This window comes from Chamaea fasciata, unplaced genomic scaffold (assembly GCF_029207755.1).
Source record: "Chamaea fasciata isolate MVZ Bird 193981 ecotype frontalis unplaced genomic scaffold, bChaFas1.0.hap1 SCAF_1, whole genome shotgun sequence".
Classification (NCBI taxonomy): domain Eukaryota; kingdom Metazoa; phylum Chordata; class Aves; order Passeriformes; family Sylviidae; genus Chamaea; species Chamaea fasciata.
In genome coordinates, this window is record NW_027094086.1 from 96,889,293 (window position 1) to 96,910,056 (window position 20,764).

At 41.5% G+C, this 20,764-nt stretch overlaps 1 protein-coding gene across 1 annotated transcript; it reads left to right on the forward strand.

Moving 5' to 3' along the window:
• The first annotated feature begins 47 nt into the window (after positions 1-47).
• IGFBP3 (insulin like growth factor binding protein 3) lies at positions 48-19,950 on the forward strand. Its single transcript, XM_066190421.1, has 4 exons — positions 48-497; positions 4,653-4,879; positions 7,468-7,587; positions 14,774-19,950. Exons 1-4 carry the CDS (start codon positions 113-115, stop codon positions 14,897-14,899), a joined length of 858 nt encoding a protein of 285 aa, XP_066046518.1. The 5' UTR covers positions 48-112; the 3' UTR covers positions 14,900-19,950.
• Positions 19,951-20,764: the final 814 nt, after the last annotated feature.

Here is a 20,764-nt window from a genome sequence, read left to right on the forward strand (position 1 = left end):
CTTCTCGGGCTGCGCTGTTCCTCTCCCTCCACCCGCGGCGGCGTGTCAGCGCCGTCCCGCGCCAGGCCGGGGTGCGCGGGGGCGGCTCCCAGCGGCCCCCTCCGCCGTTGCCATGGTGCCGCGGCCCGGCGTGCTGTGGGCAGTGGCGGCGGCGGCGCTGGCACTACTGGTCCGGTTGGCGGCGGCGGCGCTGGCGGGGCCGGTGGTCCGCTGCGAGCCTTGCGACGCGAGGGCGCGACAGCAATGCAAGCCTCTGCAGCCCGACTGCCCCGAACGGGTGCGGGAGCCGGGCTGCGGCTGCTGCCTAACCTGCGCCCTGCGCCTGGGGCAGCCCTGCGGCATCTACACGGAGCGCTGCGCTGCGGGGCTTAGCTGCCAGCCGCGGCGGGAAGAGACGCGGCCGCTGCAGGCGCTGCTCGAGGGCCGCGGGCTCTGCACCAACGCTACAGCGGGCGGCAAACTGAGGGCCTTCCTACTGTCGGGACCGCACGCTGCAGGTGAGGGGCTGCGGCCGGGGTGGGAAGGGGTGGCTTTCCTGCGCGCCGCTCTCCCATTTCTCTCCTTTCCTGCTGGGCTGTTTTGGGGGGTTTTTTTTGTTCCTTTGGTGGGGTGTTTTTTTTGTTGTTTTTTTTTTTTGGGGGGGGGTTTTGTGTTTTGTTTTGCTTTGGATTTTTTGTGTGTGTGTCGCTTTCTTTTGTTTTAAATTACAAAGGGAGCAGCACGAGCGGGGAGGCGTGGGCGAACTCGCGGCAGAGCTCCGTCTCCGGAAACGGCCCTCTCTCGCTGTCCGTTTGCTGCCGGCCCGTGAGCGGGGGGCTCTGCCGGGTAGCCACGTAGCCGAGCCTGGGATCGAAGGAGGTGTTCTTTGGCCGAAGGAAAGGGCAGTTTACCTATTCCACCTGGTATTTGTATATACCGGTTGTCTTCAACACTGATGCCGAGAAGTAGATCCTCGCAAAAGAGACAGAGCTGCTTAAAAAAAAAAAAAAAAAAAAAAAAAAAAAGAGTGGGGGAGGGATTGTATGTGGCTTCTGCGGGTCCATGGGACTGGCAGGCTACAGAGCCTGGATGGAGGGAGAGAGAGGGTGTAATCCTCGCCGTTTGCCCCCGGTGTACCTGGAAAGAGAGTGAGCAAAAAACTCGAGGGAATGGGGTTTAAGTCCAGCACTGCAGCGTGGGCAAGTCAGGGAAGTCTAAGGGCAGAGAAGAAAAGACAAAAAACAAATTTAAATATCCCTTTGGCCTGCAAAAGTGGTGATTCAGAACAAAGCGCTTGCAAAGCAATGTTTAAGAAGACGTTGTTTTTTTTGTCTGTACTGCAAATAAATCCTTAGTCAAACGAATGTTTCCTGTACCTCTTCCATGTCCTGTAAGTGGGATGTTCACAGAATGGATTTTGTTTGAAAAGGAAGGGACGGCTGGAAAAAGTTCTGTTAGCATGCACATTTTAAAACTTAAGATAGGGAAACTTGGGATTCAGATTGAGAGAGCACAGTTCCACTATGCAAGCATTTAATTAAACTGTTTGGTAACCAACAGCAAGTATGTTAATGTTTATTTAGTAGAAAAGTGTGTCAGAAAGCTTTTCACTGTTTGCATTTTTAAAAAGCCAGATGATTTTCTGTGACAATTTGAATGAGAATTTGGAGGTATTAGTTGAAGTTTTTAATCTTCTTGGAACATCAGGTGGCTTCCTTCATCACATGAGTTTGCCTCATCCTGTTCATCCTCGGAGTAACATTGGAAACAAGAAGTGTCTCCTTGGTACTTAGGAGTTGGTGACGTTTAATCTAGGGGGTAGTGCTTTCAACAGTGACTGTTAGATAAGGAGACAGGGAAAGACACAGTTTTGTACATAGCTGAAAATCTTTCAATTTTCAGCTGAATTCTTATTTCTGCATTCTTGGCTGAGGGATAACTCTGATTTTGAAATCAGCTGGAAATTTTGATTCCTTAAAAAGTGCATAGTAGGACCCTTACAGTTCAGATTCAAAGAGTGAAGCTTGCAAACCTGGTGTGCAAGAATAAAGAAGTGCCCACAACCTATATGACACATAGTGCCCACTTCCTCATGAGGGTCATTCCACTCCAAGCTCTCAAGCCAATGATCCCTGGTATACAGGGAGCAGGATCATATCATCTGCTTTGAGCAGGATCGTGTCATCTCCTTTACATGCAGCTAGGTCCTGCATCACATGCTAGTCTAGTCCCTTCTAGTCCACAAAAATTGCTAGAAGTTTGTATAGGGTAGAGTATATTACAGTGGTGTCGTGATAGAAATTGCAGTTGGCCACTGAATTTCCGGTTGGGTTTTTTGGGCATAAAAGTGTTAAATAGTAGTGTGCATTTGCAACCCTTTTAATTTCATAAAAAAAGAGATTGAGCAGCTCTCATGGCAGTTCTGTTTCTCTTATGAAGATGTAAAGCTAGCATGGCACCAAGTTTTGTCAAACTGAGTTAATCAAATATACTTTAGAGTTTAAAATGTGACAATATGACCATTTTAATCTGAAGTGTAAGAAGTGCTATTGAACTATGGTGGTCTCTCTAAACTGAAATGACCAGACATTGTCATGGATACTCAATGCATGTTAAGACTATTTTCTTTTTATTTTTTGGCAGACAAGAAAAACTAACTGATTGAACTGGACTGATTACAGAAAACCTAGATTCAGGTTTAAAACATTTTAGTGACTAATTTCTTGCAAATTTCATCGAGTATGTGGGGGAAAAATACTACTGTTTCAGAACAGGGCATTAAACCACCAAAAATATGTTCAAATACCGCTGAGAGTCTGAGTTAAACCCACAAAAGCCAGGAAATTTGGACTTAGGACTTAAACTTCCTTAATCCATTTGCACTGTGATTTGGATTTTCCTGGTCAATTACGTCCACTGCCAGCAGTGGCTGAGCTAAAACCAACAGTACCAAAATGTTAACTCAGAACCCTCTTCCTCTTATGTTCCTTCCTCCATTCCTGTGTATTGGCAGTGTCACTGTACTCCTTGTGTTGAAATATTTAGCATCAATGAACTATGTTCGTTGAACATGGACTTTCAGTTCTGAATTTCTCAGCTTTTGTGATTTTTTTTTTAGTGAGTCACGAAGTATAATTTTAGTATTAGATGTTATCATTGTGCACTCCCAATAGGATTTCCTTAAAAAAAAAAAAAAAAAAAAAAAAAAAAAAAAAAAAAAGTAGTCAGCAGCTAAGACAGCAGCTAGTGGTGCTCAGCTATTAGCTGTTAGGAATACCTTAACTGGAAAAATTCCCTGGAGGAAATGCAAGTAGTTGCAGTTGCACTGCAGGGGTCTCCTAACAGAAATGCAGCATTGACAAAAACCTTAGACGGTACAGGAGCACTGAACTTACGAAGTATGTCAGAAATAAGTACTCCTCCTGACTTTCTGTGGATGGTAGTTTAAAGAGAAAATATTTTTGAAGCTCCAGATGAAAACAGTGTTTGTCCTTGGAACCACTACAGAATGAATGGTGGGTTTTGTCCATTACCTCGAAAATTTGTACACCAAGAATTTTTTTTTTTATTTTAATAGGAGGGAAATGAAAGTGTGCTGTTCTTTTTCTTTCTCATTCTGTTTGTTGAATAACGTTAAGGAAAAAAAAAAAGAAATGGCTAGTTAGAACCAGGAAACTCAGCGAGCCAGAGTAGATAGCGTTAACGTAAAAAAACCCAACCAAACAAAAAAAAAAAAAAAAACCAACAAAAAAACCACACACACACACACACAAAAAAAACCAACAAAAAACCCCATGACGCCCCTAGGATAGGCAGAGCCACACTGCAGCCCATAAGTACCCGAAACCAGCCGCGGTTATCTGAGGTTGATGAAGTCAGCAGTGCGGAGGGGAGGGATCCGCGCCCTGGCGCCAGTGGGGCTGCGGCAAGCTTCGCTCCTGTGGTGCAGGCTTGCCCCCTGCCGGCGGGCGGCTCTGGAGCGGACAGTCCGGGGCGAGTGGCCGGCGCCACCGTAGTTCCCGGGGCAGTGGCCGTGCCTCGTTTATCGGTCTTGGGTACGGCCTGCACAGGTGATGCGTCTGGGCAATTCGCGAGGTCTCGTTGAGCATGAGAATGCTTCAGTTACAAAACTCATCGCTCGGCAGCAAAGGTGCTGACACTTGCGGAATGTTACACAGTTCATCTTTTTGTATATTGCTATTTTGTGAAAAAGGAAAATTAAATACGTAGACTTATCTAGTAGCTTGTTGATTGAGGGGAGACCTCATTGTGCTCCACAGCTTCCTTACAAGAGAAAGCAGAAAGGTAGGCACTAATCTCTTTTTGCTTGTGACCAGTGATAGGATCTGAGGGAATGGCATGACACTCCCCCTGTGTCAGGGGAGGTAGAGGTTAATTATTAAGAAAAGTTTCTTCACTCAGAGGGTGGGTGGGCTCCACAGAGAAGTGGTCGCAGCAGCAAGACTGACAGCATTCAAGAAATGTTTGGACAATACTGTCAGGCACGTGGTTTGATTCTTGGTGCTGTCCTGTGCAGAGCCAGGAGTTGGACTTGTGGAGCCTTGTGGGTCTCTTCCAACTCAGGATATTCTATGATTCTATGTTTCTATGCCCTTGCAGACACAGTTGGCAGCCAAGTAATGTTGTTTCTTCTGCATTTGTTCTTTATGAAGGAAATGTCAGTGATTCAGAAGAAGACAGGAGTGCCAGCAGTGTAGAAAATCAGGCCATTCCAAACTCTCACAGGGGGCCAGATTCCAAGTCACATCCACCACACATCAAAATAGAAATCATCAGGAAAGTGCAAGCCAAAGATACACAACGCTATAAAGCTGAATATGATTCACAGAGTATGGATACATTAAATTTCTCTTCTGAATCGAAACAAGAAACTGAATATGTAAGTATTTTTGCAAATAGGAAGGCATTTGCTAGCATGTGAATGCGTGCATGTGTGTATACATATATACATGTTGTGCATATGGCAAGATAAATAGTTACACTAAATAGCTAAAGAGTGGTAATTGTTGCAGCCTTTTAGGACATTCTGGCATTTTAACTGGTAAACCTGTTGACTCTGCAAATGCATACACCATCAGCAGACCAAGAAGATTGTGTTCAGGAAATATGTAGGAGTAACATAATGACGTTTACATTAATACAAGTGTGACTTTCTCTAAAGTTTCATGGAGGTTGAAAGTTCTTGTTCCTCCCTGTAATTGTCACACATTTGTGTGAGTGAACTTGGGGGAGGCTTAATAGTGTCATCATTAAACTTGGTTGCAAACAGTGTAATTGAGTTGCAATAATGGAAAAAAGATGTTTCACACTGAGTGTAGTGGTACTGTGTTCATACACTGCCTGGTGCAAATCAAGGGAGATAAACTTAGGCTGAGCTGAGGATTAGGATCTTGATTAGTCAGTCACTGTATGACATGCTGAGCACCACCTCCACTTGGAGTTGCTGTTTGGTGCTATTGCCTAAATGTAAAGTCTTGTGGTCATATGAGCTGTCATTGCTTCCTATTGATCGTGCTCAGTGAATTTGCAGGGCGGTTGGAGTGTGGTTAATCTGAGGGCAAGAATAATTCTCTTCCTGGACATCCAGCTGATAACCCGTGTCTTAGGCCAGATGGCTTGAAAAATGCATCTGGATGTACTTTAGCATTTTATCCAAACAGACATGGTGAAAGCAGACATGGCTTCTTATCTTCAAAAGAAAGTTTTGAAACTTGTGTGAGGTGAAAACCTCTGCCTGAAGAGAGTGTGGCTTCCAAGAAAAGCTTCATTTTTAGTTTGTCACTGATGTCCAGCCATCTAGTTATATCACTTCAGTATCTGTCTTCCAGTGTGTCCTCCTCCCAAAAATGTGATGTAAAAGTGCCATCACTAAAAGAATGAAGGTTGATCAGTCTGAGGAAATAGATTCATAACTAGGATAAGCAGTGATAGTTGAGTCCATGAGCAAAGGTATACCAGTTTACCAAGGCTGCTGGTGTCTTTAAGAACCTGAAATTAGTCCATCAGGGACAGGTGCCTTTGTCAGCAAATGCTCTTCTAGCTGTGTCTGCATGTTAGCTTTTGATACTGGTCTGGCTAACTTTAGAAGCCTGCGTCAAAATAAAAAATTTTAAAAAGCTCTTGATCTTTTTGTAGGCCTAATTTGGGACCAGATTTCTTAATGTTTGTCACTTGGAGTCAATGCATTTGAGCAGTAAGAGAAGCCACTTAAAGCCCATGTTTAGAACTTGTTAGATTGGTGCAGAAAGAAAACATGAAGGCAACAAGGAAGGTCTTTACTGACCAAAAAACTCCATTTTAATCTCCAGTAGTGCTATGGAGATTGTATGCTTTCACACACTCACGTTAAAGGTCCTTTACATGAACAAATATTACCACTTGAAAGTATAAATGTCATTACTTCACTGACTAAAAATAGCACCAAATGAGTCTTTGTGTCAATGCAGCAACTTAAATAATTTAAAATCACGAAACCATGATAAGAAATTTTTTTGAGTCTCTGCTGAAGAAGTGGGCTGATGGCAGGTCAGTGATATACCCAGATAGCAGTGTAGCTAAGTACAGAGTTTGTAGGCTGTGACTCTTGAATCTTGATCCAATTGCTGGCACTGACTGCCCTATTGGCCTCTGGCAAAATGTGAAATCCCCTGCTCTTGATTTTCTGACTGCAAAGTGGGGCTCATAAAGCTTTACTCCCTACCCTGAAAGGCTGCTGTGAGATATAATTAGTTGGTGTTTGAGACATACTCTTAGAAGTGCTTCTGGAAGCTCTTTTGGCTCATTGTCCTAGAGCTAATCCTTACTACTTTGTTGTCAGCCTTTTTCAGATGAAGAAAGTGAGGAAAAAAGTGACTTGTCTAATGAGACTGTTGTGTGCAACTGGTCCTCTGTATGACTGCATTTATTTGATTCAGTTGAAACTGGGAATTGTTGTCCAAAGTTGAGGTATTTTATATATACATTATGCCAAACCACTTATTTTCAATTGTCTCAATTTCATTTAAACTTCCAAATCCAGCAGAATCACAAAAAATGTCATTGGGCCTATCTAGTCATGTATTTCCAGTGGCCTACTTTCTTCTTTTCCTTTTCCCACTTGGTGCAAGGCCAGCTTTTCCAAATTTAAATTATGTTATACGTGACTGATTTACATACTGGTTAAGCCTTCCCAAAGGCTTAACCAGTATATATATGTGACTTTGATTTCAACTGGAAATGCCAATATGTCCCTCAGCATCGCATAGGGCCTTCCATCTTTAGCAATCAGTTTCTCTTGAATAGAGCAGAAAGTCAGAAATTTTTTTTGTGAATGGTCTGCTTTTGACATATTTAGCCATCTCTTTGTTTTAATGGATTTGTTTGGGGTTGTGTTTTTTTTGCCCTTTAAAGATTTATTAACTCTTGAGTGAAAGATGGAATTTGGGAGTTAAGTTTCATCTGTGTTTTCTAAAACGTGCTTGTTAACAGGGTCCATGTCGCAGAGAAATAGAAGACACTTTAAACCACCTAAAGATCCTGAATGTCTTGAGTCCCAGAGGCTTTCATATTCCAAATTGTGACAAGAAGGGATTCTACAAGAAAAAGCAAGTAAGTACAGTGTTTTGATCCTTTCAATGAATGCATTTCACCTCTTCTGTATCTTTGTTGAAGGATCTTGCCAGCAAGGTGCATTATATATCATTTTGAGGAGGAACTAGTTAATTTCCAGTTTTAGGACCTGATCTGATAGTGCTGAAATTTGTCAAGTGGTGATAGTATTTTTATTTTCTATTAATCATGACAACAGATTGATTTGAGAAACTTCATACCTAATCACACATGGGTTGACTAGTGTCCTAGATACTAATGCCCTTTGCTTTGAAAAAAAGCAGTGCTTCTACAATAACCCACAGAGCTAATGTTGCAGTCACCATATGACTGCAATAGATCAATGCTTTAAATTGTAAATAGCTGCTTGAGAGTTCCTAGAAGACCTACAGTGGGTCATATTACATAAAGCAACTTGAGAAAGGTATGTATCTGTCCTTAATGTGCTACACAGATCGCTTCCAAAATCCAAGTCATGTTATTGTGAAAATGATACTTCTAGTAGTTACTCTGCAGCAAGGTTGGCTTCTCAGCCCTTTCTGGTTCTGGGGTTGTGACCTTTCTTGACAAATGCCGACCAAAACTGTGGGTATTTATGCTTCAGTCGTGTTGAATTGAGCTACAGCAGCATTCTCCATTCAGTGCTGCCATTGAAACTCATTCAGAACTTGGGGAAGTGCAAGATGTGTCAGGTTCTTTGTTTAGTGTGCACATCCCATCTAATTTCAGTGTTTAGTTAGTGGGCTGCCTCCAAATATATATTTCTTGGGACAATTCCAAAATTTCCTGAATTCAAAGGTTTCCTTAAGACTTTTCTCAAGGACAAATTTTGTTTGTGGACCATCATGTCTTTCCCTTTGGGTTTACACGAATCAGCTTCTCTCTCTGGTAACCAAAGGAGTGCTAGACTTTGTTGCTAGCTAATGCAGTTCATTGGTTGGAAGTGAGAGGTCAACCTCTGATCTCAGGCAGCCTTATTTTAGGAATGGTATCTCTCCATTTTTTGGCTTTCAGCTTTCTTAGAAACAGTCTTTCCCTTTCTAGTATTCCCTGGAGCTCTGCAATAAGCTGTCAGTGTCAGATGGGGCATTTATAACAGGGGTGAGATTTCCAGCCTTCTTTTCTGCCATCAGTCCAGCACTGACAGTGCTGTTTGACCTTTGGTACATGCTGCTAAGCTTTTCTATGCTTCCCAGCTTTTCCTGAGCAGGTGGTGGCAACTCCCAAGCAAGGGAAGTTTCTTTTTGTTGCCTAGAGCTTTGGGAAGCCTGCCTCAGCTATGTCATGCTGCGTGTAAACTAGCAGAGAGAAATGCTCACATCTCAATCTGCTTGTTTTCAGAAAATGCATTGGATTGCTATGCAGAGTGAGACTAAGACTGTATTTTGTGCCTGTGTTATAGAAGTATTTTCTTAGCTGCTATAGAACAGCACATCATTTAACTGTGTTCAAGACACTCAAGTGTGCCATAGCCCTTTTCCTTCTCTTCTTCTATAGAAGACTGAAGACTGGTGTTTACTTTGTTCAGTAGATCTTCCTTTCATCTTTCTTCAGACTCTGAGGTTTTTGCTTTGTCTGCAAAAATGTGGTGGTTTGCAAGTAATCTCTGGCATTGTGTGTAGTAAATCAGATTCCCAGTAAGCATGTATTAAAGTGGCTTACTTGAAAGGAGGACTGTACTTTAAAGAATAGTCATAGTTCTATCACCAAGGCAAAAAAAAAGGAAATAGAAAAAAAATAGGAAAGACAGATAATTTACCCAGTATTTGTTCCTACAAGCTGATTTATGAGAATAAGGTGTTGGTACAAAGCAATTAGATACTTTTGTCCTCTGTGTATTGTCTGTGCTGCCTGGAAACTTTTAAAACTTCTTTACAAAAGGTTCCTGCACTATGTGAAATAGCCCATCTGGCCAGCATATATAGAGAATGAAGGGACGCTTTCATACCTAGCTAGCCTTATCAAGCACTGTGCAATTTATGCAGGTCCAGTAGTTTCAGCAGTAGTTTGAGATGACTCAGGGTCTTGCAGGAGATGCCCACAAATGGAGCCCACGTAAGTAAACATTTTACATGCAATTCACTTGGGTTGCTGATTCTGTAAATGAACCTTGATCAACCCTGGGAACAAGCTCTCAGAGATGGGACTTAGAGAGGCAGCCTGCTTCTCTCACCAACAAAATACAAACCAAAAATAATAGTTGCTCTCATAGAATTAACTCCTAGGGAAAAAACATCAGTTTGAGAAGTGAGTGAGTCCTGTCCAGATCAAATTAACTGTCCACAAGAAATTGTGAGAATTGTGTTTGTTTGGTTTTCTTTTTGAAGCACAACATGTAGGTCTGATATTTTAGATACTGTGAGCTCCAGTCTAATCTCATTAACAGAATGCTATGCTGTTTTATTAATTCCCTTCATACCATTATTAGCCATGTTCAATCTGTAATTGAATTATATTCTATTGTCATAAAATTCAGAATAATATGTTAGGAAGTAGACAGTAAATCCATTAAAAATGAATGCAAGCTAGGCATTTTTAATTCTAGAAGCAGTTGCCAAAACCACTGTCTAGGATGTGAATGTAGTAGGTTTGGGATGGTAGGAATCTGATAAATTATGATCACGCTGGCACCATTAAAACTCATTCAGGAGGCACTGACATATTCTGCCTTCCTGGTCATCTGGTCTCCAGTCAACTTGAAAGCACTTATTTTTTATGACATTTGTGGATATCTAGAAATTGACTTTTCAGGAACAACCCTGGAGAATAATTTGCATATGTGAAACACTTCTAAGAACATAAATTTGTATGTCAAGGTGTAACATGAAAAATATTTCACACCTTTTGTTTACATATAAACTTTAAAACCAGACCTATTAAAATTTATAATTCTTTGTCTTAATCACACATGTAAGGTGATTCAACTATTCAACTGTGCAAGCAGATATAGATATCTATAACTGGCTGGATGGCCGGGCCCAGATAGTGGTAGTGAATGGTTCTGCATCCAGCTGGCAGCCAGTCACGACTGGTGTCCCTCAGGGGTCTGTGCTGGGGCCAGTTCAATATTTTTGATGACATGGATGAGTCTTTCATTAGTAAACTTGCAGATGACACAAAGCTGGGAGCATGTGTTGATCTGTTGGGAGGGAGGAGGGGTCTGCAGAGAGACCTGGAATGGTTGGATGGATAGGCAGAGTCCAGTAAGATGAAATTTAATAAGTCCAAGTGCCAAGTCCTGCACTTTGGCCACAATAACCCCCTGCAATGCTACAGGCTGGGGATGGTGTGGCTGGACAGTGCACAGGCAGAAAGGAACCTGAGGGTACTGGTGACAGCAGCTGAACATGACCCTGGTGGCTAAGAAGGCAAATGGCATCCTAGGCTGGATCAGGAATAGTGTGGCCAGGAGGACCAGGGAGGTCATTCTTCCCCTATACTCAGCACCGGTGAGGCCACACCTTGAGTGCTGTTTCCAGTTCTGGGCCCCTCAGTTTAGGAAGGACGTTGAGATGCTTGAGCATGTCCAGAGGAGGGCAAAAGGCTGGTGAGGGGCTTGGAACACAAGCCCTGCGAGGATCAATTGAGGGACCTGCAGTTGTTCAGCCTGGAGAAAAGGAGATTGTGAGGTGACCTTATCATTCTCTACTACTCCCTGAAAGGTGGCTGTAGTCACATGGGGGTTGGTCTCTTTCTCCAGGCAGCAACTGACAGAACAAGAGGACACAGTCTCAAGCTGTGCCAAGGGAAATACGGGCTGGATATTACAAAAAAGTTTTTTACAGAAAGGGTGATAAAGGACTGGAATTGTCGGCCCGGGGAGGTGATGGAGTCACCATCCCTGGATGTGTTTAAAGAAAGACTGGATGTGGCACTTGGTGCCATGGTTTAGTTGAGGTGTTAGGGGTGGGTTAGACTTGATGATCTTGACGGTCTCTTCTGTGATAAAGGTATATTTATGCATAATTAGTTGATAGAGGCACATTCCTATCTCAAGCATGGGAAAAAAGGTTTTGATGAAATTAGAATTATTATATGAGACATTTACTATAATTGCCCCATGTTTCTATACTGGAGCCAGATACCTAAATGTGAGCTGGCATCGTACCACTGAGAACAGAGCTGTGCTTGCCAGGAGCTAAAATGGCCTGAGGTATATGTCAATGTTGTCTGCAGTCTGTTCCTGAAGACCATGGTTGTAACTCCATGGAGCCCTCTGGACTGACCAGGAATTCAGTGGGATACCATAGGCTTTTCTGTGCCCCATAAATGCCTCTGCAGCATTTCTTTGTGGGAGAGGTGCAGGTGGCATGGAAGATGGCAGCTGGTGTTTCTATCAGAAGTAATTACTGTTGCCACTGCTTGGGCAGTTTTCCAACTTTTTAAACTTATGAAGTCATACTTCATGAGTAGCTGGGCAGAGCCTAGAAATATATGTGTAATACAAAATTCATAAGAGCAAATATTTAAATTTATATGTTTTTCCATATGACCTGTCTGCCACTTCTGTAGAGAGTGTTGGCTGTTTCAGAATATAAGCATTGTTCTTTAATCAAAAGTGCTTTACTATTGACAACATGCCTGAGTGGGTAGAAAAAAATCACTTGGAAAAGATAAATTGTTTTCTCATAGTGTTATTTCAGCTCTAGAATGATCTAGAGGGTTTTGCTTTTCAAATGGATTGTCCAGAAGAAGTAAAAAAATGGTAGGAAAGGTGTTTCTGCAGATTAACTTAATGTAGTAATTAGGTCTGAAAATTGATTGTGTAGCTGTTAAAAGCAATCAAAGCCTCCAACAACATGAGAACTTTAATTGATCATTTGTTTTGAAAGTGATGCAAGCCTATGAATCAGTAAGAGTTGTGTAACATACTTCACATAGTACTTATAAAAGGAGAGGCTATGTTACTATTATTAGCAGAAATGTAGTTTCATTGGCAGAGCACCAGGCTGGCAGCCAGAAGCCCTATGCTTTTTGGGCTCCATCTGTGCCTACTTTGTTGGGAAAACAACTCTAGAAGTGCTGGCTTGGTTTCCTTTCTGTAAAATTAAATTGTGCAAAGGCTGTTGTTTATTAATTCCTTTGTTTTGAGCATGAAGAATGTAAGTCATTAAATGTTAGTAATACTTTAGCTAGAGTCCAGTCCATTCACCATCAACATTGAAGAAAAATTTCTTTAACATCAGTGGACATTGAGAAGTTATCCATGGAAATCCTGGAGAATACATGCAAGTTCTAGTCAGGCTTTTGAGACAATAAATATAAGTTTTAGGAGTTATGCTTAAAGATTTAGTAATAGATAAGAACTGAAGTGCAGGTAACCATTTAGTTCAGTGAATTATTAATGTAGCTGTTTTCTCAGTAGGTTTGGACTTCTTTACCCTCTTCTAAAACTATGCTGATATGTATGTTAAGCTGGATCTTGTCATCCTGCTGCTGTCCATTTTCATAGGGCTAATGCAGAAGGACTGCAGATTTGTAGAAGTGAAGACATTGCATTATTTCTGCATTGGGCTTTTTACTCAATAATATATCAGAAGGATGGATTAATATGCAGCTATACTGAATAACATTACTTAATTTATGGTAAAATAAAATAAACAAGATGTTGACTTGTTTGAAAAATTTGTACCTAATGTGTGACCTGCTTACATCTCTCTGTTACAAGGTCTTAGTGAAGACTGTTTATCCTACTCCTTGCTGCCACAAATTAGTTGGCTCATGGCCCAATGTGCTGGTGCAGGCTGTCCCAAAGTGATCTGTATTCCCTGTTCCATCCAAGATGGCACCGTCACCTGAGGTCCTAAACTAGACATGGAAAGGATCAGTCACTTCGAGTGGCACATGAAGCCCAAAACTTGTTTCATGTCTTTTTGTGTACCTGCACATGGAAAAGGCACTTATGTGAGCCACTGCCATAGCCTCCTGAGATTTTGGGCCATGCCTAGGACATTCTGGAGAACAAGAAGTAGAGGGATAGTGGTGAAGTTTACCAGATTGTACCAGCCTGAACCTCTGAAAACTTGAATTACTCTGAATGTGATCTCAGAGGCAACAGTTGCTCTGCTTGAATGATAGACTTGACAGTGTTGAGGGACATGAGTAGCACCAGTCTAGCCAATCTTCCTTCATATTGGCAATGCAACAGATGAAACCACCGGAAACGGGGTGTACTTTTGTCACTGCCTCTTCTGTGAGCATGTCCTGAGTAAACACTCACCTTCGTTTGCATTTGAAGCAAATCCTGTATCACCAAATCTCAAAACATGGGCTGACAGGGAGGCTGGCTTGACAGTGAGGCTGACCATTGCAAACCTAGTGAGATTCTGCATACGTATTATGAATGGATAAAACATTTGCAAGGTCACAGAGTGGTAATTTAACTGTGTCCAGGATTGCATAATGAATGCAGCCTGCAGCATGTTATCTCCTTTAGTCTAGTTTGTGCCATTCTTGGTTCCTTGGGAGGAGCATTACTTACTTAGTATGGAGTAGACTTTATAATGCATATTTACTGCATTACTGGTTCTAAAGAGGTTCAGTGTTATTGCCTGTTATAGTTTCAGGTTGGTCAGCATTGTTGCTGAATTCCAGCAGTTAACTTAAAGCTAGCATGTTACAGGCTAGTAGATACACAAACTTTTTAATAGGAAAATATACATGTAAAGTTCTAGTCCACCTAGCAGCTTTTACAATAACTACACTACAGAAGGATTATGTATCTCTTAATAAGTGTCAGCTACACTGTTGAATTTCTTCCAGTAAACAGATGCAAACCAAGTGTGTTTCTTGCTGCAATAGTTGTCTTTGCCAGACCTGTGCTTCAGTTTAGAATATATCTGCTAAATTTTTTTTCTAAAGATAGGTCCCAGTCGCTTGCCCATAATGTTGTATGGTATTCAAACGGGGCAGCTGTGCTGCCAAATATGATAGAGAGCACTTCATAAGCCTGTTTTCTGGTAGCTCTCAGTGCAGTTTTATTATAGAGTTAGACCCAGAGGGATTGATGGGGAGAGAAAGTAAGCTTTTATTGAAATATTTTGTAGTGGTAACAAATACTCTGATTGTGTCAGATGTGGTCAGGATATTGAAGTGCAGCTATCAAAGGAGCAGGAATCCCTGCTGTCTAATACTGCAAGTGAAGAAAACAAAATTCATGCTAAATGAGTCTTTTATTATGTTTCAGTGTCGCCCATCCAAAGGCCGAAAAAGAGGTTATTGCTGGTGCGTGGATAAATATGGACAGCCACTTCCTGGGTATGATGCGAAGGGAAAAGGAGATGTCCACTGCTATAACTTGGAAAGCAAATGAGGGCTGGGTATCAGCTCTTTCGGCATGTGGTGCATGGCCACCGGACCTCACAGAGACTTTGGAGGGGCTCAGCAAACACTGTGGGACTGCACTGTGTGTGGAGTAACAAGCTCTACCTCCTGCAGCAGATGGGGAGTTGCAGCCTCTGTGGATGCTGTTGCAGCTGCACCCTGCCACAGGACACACATCGACACACATCCAACCTCCTATGGGATGTGTAGGGAGCTCTGAATTCTCATGTAAACCTGCACTATTGATACCCAGAGAGAGAAAAACAAAAGGCACTTCAGAATGGAATCAGGGAGTCTCCACTGACTTGTTAAAGAATGGCCTGGGACCAATTTGATCCCAAAAGATACTGGGTTTTTTTATTTTAAAGAATTTATAGATGTTAAGCTTATAAAAGTATTAAACAGAAAAACAAAACCAAAAAACCCACCAGGATTTTAGAGGTAAAGCTTTTTTTCAGGTCTGATGGGAAACTTGACTTCACGGGTAAAAAGTTTTATAAAAATCTCAAAGAACTTTTTAAAGAAATGTATTTCTAAAATAAAGACATGGCTATTTTTTTTCTGTAAAATATATTATGAATATTCTGTTAGTCTATATTTAATATAATTGTTTTTTAATAGACTTTATTTAAATGTGACATGTGAATACCAAATATTACACAGTAATTCTAGTGTATACATCTGTATGCAAAGAGAAAGTAAGTATGGAATGATTTACAAATATGTATAAATTCGTATGCGTACACACATGACCTGTTCTAGGTAAGAGAAATGAATTTTTGGAACAAAGGAAGTGTTTGCAGAAGAGATTGAATTTTATTATTTGATATAACTACAAATACCAAGATAATAATTTTTAAAATTATTTTATTGATAATGCTAATGTACCAATCACTGTATGATGCCACTGGAAAAGATAACAGTCACACTGAAGCTCTTGGTAAAGCTTTCTTCTGTCTGTACATTGCTTCAGTTTGTGCAACAGGGCTTACATTTCCTCTGTTTACTGCTCACTCTAATACAGAATATTCATGGACAAAAAATTGCCATTACAGTACTACTCTTTGTATTTGCTTATTTATTTTGAGCAGGTGTATCTATTGTGTTATCTTGGTACATTCTACCAAAGCACTTACTCTGTATGAGGAACTCCTATTGGAAACAATGTTGACAAGATGGGAGGATTGTGGACCCTGGGTGTTGAGACCCACGCATTTCATTTATGTGACACATGATTGTTGCTAGCTTTGACTATGGTAGAAATCATTTTGCCTGCATCTAATCATAGAAGAAGAACCATTGGGTTTAAATAGTTAAACTCAGTGTCCGCCATGGGGTTATGTGTCATTTTAATTGAAAGAGAAGTGATTTGGTTTTGTGGTGGTATGTGATGCTTTCACATAAGGAATGTTTTGGCAATTTTTTTTTTTTTTTTGAGGCTGGTTGTTTAATGTACTTTGTGAAAAATCCTGTATGACAATGAAATCTGGATAAGGAAAGGTGGCCTGTGAAACGTATCATCTCTCTGGAAAATAATGCCGTATTTTGTATATGTATTTATTTATATATTTTATATAAATATTTTATATATTTATATAAATATATATTCTTATATGTCTCACTATAAATGTTTGATGTCACTGTAGATAAAAGAAGCCATCAACACAATTTCTTGTTTGGTTGGGAATTCCATGAAGACTAAGGACAGTGGGCTTTCAGGCACTGGGGCTAGGGGTTGTGTTGATGGAGGAGAGACTATGGTGCTGAGGAGCCCATTCCTCTCCCAGTGCATGAATTACAACCATCCCTTTTCCTGCCAACAGTGGCAAATGTCTGGCAACTTAGATGTGGAAGGGTTTGGATAAGCAGCTTGCCAAGATCAGGGCAGTCCGTCACTGTAACTCAGATGTTTAATGCCTTACCCTAAAATGTATTAGCTGAACAGTACTATGTGTTCTCTACAGCAAAATGTGTTCTTTACATTTTTTCAATTTCTGTCTAATGCAATGAGTTCATATCATCATTAAAACTGAAATTTTATATTCTCACGGTAAGAAAAAAATTGCATGTGAAGTGATGCTGACTCCAGGCTAATACAGATTTCCTGACACATGGTTACAGAAAGCTTTGTGAGGTGAAGATTTATTGCAATATTTTTATTGCTAAAGCAGATCTAATGCCTGCAAAAATTTGTTGGCAAAGTGATAAATGCTGGGCTTTTTTTTTTTTTTGAGTAGTAAACCAGTTCTTTTCAAATAATTTCACAGAGAGAAGAAAGTTGTATATACACCAATATTTGGGCATATAATCATAGATATGAAAATAAGGGTTGAAGTGTGTTATTATTTTGCCTCTTTTCAAAATAACTATCTGGTGAGCCTTCTGAAAGCAAAAATCAATTTCTTGTCAAAAGTGATAGCTGCTTTGCAAGGAACATTTTGCAAGTATCTAAGATGTTTTAACAGCCTGTGACAGGCTTTATGATTCGGGTATTTTGTCAAGTATTTTAATTTCTTTTTCCTACCATTAAAAATAAATAAATATAGAAGAAGCTGGCTAGTAGAGGTCCTTAAGTCATATATTTTATGAAAAAAACCCAAACAAACTACCTCTCAAGGAGCTAAACCTGAATTAAGCATGCAGTCTCTCACATGGGTATTTAAGAAATGGCATTAATCTCCTTTATTAGTATTAACAGTCTTCAGTTATGTAACAGAAAAAACATACAGCCATAAGGTGAAAAAAAAAATCTGTGTGTAAATCGGTTTTGTTATTTTGCTTCCAACAGACATCTTTAAAACAGAAATTGTGTTTTAAAATAGCTCCCCATTTCTCTCCCCTCACTTTCTGCCAGTTCTAGCTGAGACACAAATGTGTCTCTGCTGTACACCAAAGCAATGAGCAGAAATGACTCAGTAAGAGCACAGCCCAATCATACAGGTGATTTTTGGCTGTCTTTGGACAGCTTTGGGGGAAAGGGTGGGTAGAAAATGAAGTGCAGAGAGCAGTGACCTCATTTCTGTACCATAAGCATTTTGCAGCTGGCAGTAGGCCATGGGCAGGAGGAGGCATGGCTGGAAGAAACCCTGCTGCAGCAAACCTGACAGGGTTTGGCAGGAAGACACACAAACTGGGTAGGTAGGTTCTCAGGTGACATGAACCAAACATGACAGATGCTCATGTGAGACCTTCTCACCAAATAATTTCTTTTTAGGTAGGGTGTGAGGAATGCAAGTGAATATGAAGGGAAGGAGCTGAAATAACAAGTACATCCCCTTTACACATCCAGCAACACACCAGGCGACCCGAGCTGCTGAGTATCCTGTGCCACTTTACACCAGGCGACCCGAGCTGCTGAGTATCCTGTGCCACTTTCCTTATTTGCCCATTCATTCCCACTAGGCTTGGCTTGCCAGCACAGGAAGGACCATTGTGGCAGGCACACACTGAAGCCAGGACTGCCAGCTGACACATGCCAAAAAAGGAAAGGAAAGGAAAGGAAAGGAAAGGAAAGGAAAGGAAAGGAAAGGAAAGGAAAGGAAAGGAAAGGAAAGGAAAGGAAAGGAAAGGAAAGGAAAGGAAAGGAAAGGAAAGGAAAGGAAAGGAAAGGAAAGGAAAGGAAAGGAAAGGAAAGGAAAGGAAAGGAGGAAAGGAAAGGAAAGGAAAGGAAAGGAAAGGAAAGGAAAGGAAAGGAAAGGAAAGGAAAGGAAAGGAAAGGAAAGGAAAGGCCCAAACCCACCAAAACCAAAGTGCTCAACAAATAGGAAAAAAACAAAACAAAACAAACCCCAAAGAAAAACTGAAGACCTTTGATATTTCACCCTGATGTTTGAGGCTGATCTGAAAAATTAGGACAAAGCAAGGTGTGTCATCTATGGTGTAAACATAGTCCAAGTTCCCGGCAGCATTTTTATAGAGAAGATAAAATTTGCCTGCTTTGCCTCCTTGCATTAGTCCTAATCCCACTATATGGAAGAGTCTGGTCCTAGTCAGACAGCTCATTCCAGAGCAGCTGAGAAGATGTCTTTCCTGCTAAGTCCTGGCAAGATGTCATAGGAGGCCAGATTGCAGATAAGGAGGCATTCCTCCTGTGTGGGTTTTGTAAAGAACATGTTACTCTATTTCATCTGGGTGGAGCAGAATTGCTTATCTTTGCCCAAATGGGTCAGTGTCGTTTAACAGATGGTGGAGTACTACCTATCTCTCTTCATTGTTTCACTACTCCCATGGGAATATCTTCTGCTAATGGACCATTAAAAGCTCATCAATGACGTGACACATTACATTGTACTATTGTAAGATGCTCCACACAGGGAAGAGGAGCCGAAACCACCTTAACCTAGATAAAAAGGAGCCACAGTACCACTAGGTATCCAGTTTTCCACCGGATCCCTGGAGGAAGACCAGACCCATTTCACCATTACTGGACCCTTTTTTTTCTTCAGCGAGACCATCTCTACTCCAACAGAACCACATCTGCCACTCCAGGAGGGCTTACTTTGGACTGCTTCCAACACCCTGACCAACAGGGTGTCATGTTGTATTTCTGACTCTGTCAGGGTTTTCTAAGATTTCTTGTTTGTTTATTTGCTTGCTTATTCTTCTGTACTACAACATCTGTATTGTTATGTCCCTAGTAAAGAACTGCTATACCTATTCCCAAAATCTTTGCCTGACAGCCTTTTAATTGCAAATTTATAATAATTTGAAAAAAGAGGGAGGGGCTTACATTTCAAGGGAGACTCCAACCCTCCCTGGCAGATACCTGTCTATCTAAACCAAGACAGATTTTGGCCCCCAACGTGAGGCTAAAGGGCATTGAGAAGAAAAAGGATTAGCAGTTTTTTGGTGACCTAAGTTCTTGTGTATAGAAGCCTTGCTGGACAGCATCATGTGGTCCAGTTTTCCCTGGTTTGGGTGGCATGTGGTTGTGGCTGTATTTCTGCCATTTGCAAGCCCTTATCTAAATATGAGCCCCATAACTAAAGCTACTGTGACTGTCATCCAGTTTGTTTTATGGCTTAATAAGGTGAAGAACTCATGGATTTTTTATTTCCTCTGTAAAGCAGGCACATGGACTCAGGGCTATCATACACTAACTGTGTGTTTTTGGAGTTACTTTAACAATGCTACCTACTGTGAGGAAATGACACCGGGGGAGTTTTTTTTTCCCAACCCTTTACCCACCTCCTTGGGCCTGCCCCACCAGTTTTTGAAGGGTTTAAATCCTCTCTGAATGCTAATGATATCATACAATGGCTGGTGCTGCTAATAGGCGTATTCCATGTAGCATTCAGAGATAATGGAAGATTGACCTAGATGACCACCCTGATACCTACCCCACAGAATAGGGATGATACACCAAAGCCTGACTCTGCCCCACAGCCTGCCTCAAAAAAGACCCACCCAGATTGAGTTGAAGTTCTGGTAAAAGAAATGCATGAGATAGGCCAGATGCTGAGGGAGTGCGTTTCCCCAGCTCACAAAAAAACCCTCCCCCTGCCCCGAAAAGGCAGAGTCTGATGGTGCAGCAGTGGAAGCCACGGATGTTACAACTGTCCAGGTTCCAGCTGAACCACAGGGGCAGCCACAGCCAGCAGCAGTCGCCCCTGTGGAAACAAGGAAGTTTAAAGTGAAATCGGCAGATCCTGGTAGTAAGGATAAGAAAGGAGGGTCCTCACAATCCACAGAAGAGCCACAGGTTGAGATCATCACTGAGTCCCTGTCGTATGAAAGTCTACGTAATCTGCAAAAAGATATTGTATGACGAGGACGTGAGGCTTATACAGCCTGGCTACTTCGAGTCTGGGACCTTATGGGTACAGGCCTACAACTGGATAGTGCTGAAGCAAGG

Excerpts from the sequence above, each read along its gene's own strand:
- IGFBP3 (XM_066190421.1), top strand. The coding sequence starts at position 113 with ATGGTGCCGCGGCCCGGCGTGCTGTGGGCAGTGGCGGCGGCGGCGCTG. Across the intron at positions 498-4,652 it reads GTCGGGACCGCACGCTGCAG|GAAATGTCAGTGATTCAGAA; the intron begins GTGAGGGGCTGC and ends TTCTTTATGAAG. Across the intron at positions 4,880-7,467 it reads CGAAACAAGAAACTGAATAT|GGTCCATGTCGCAGAGAAAT; the intron begins GTAAGTATTTTT and ends GCTTGTTAACAG.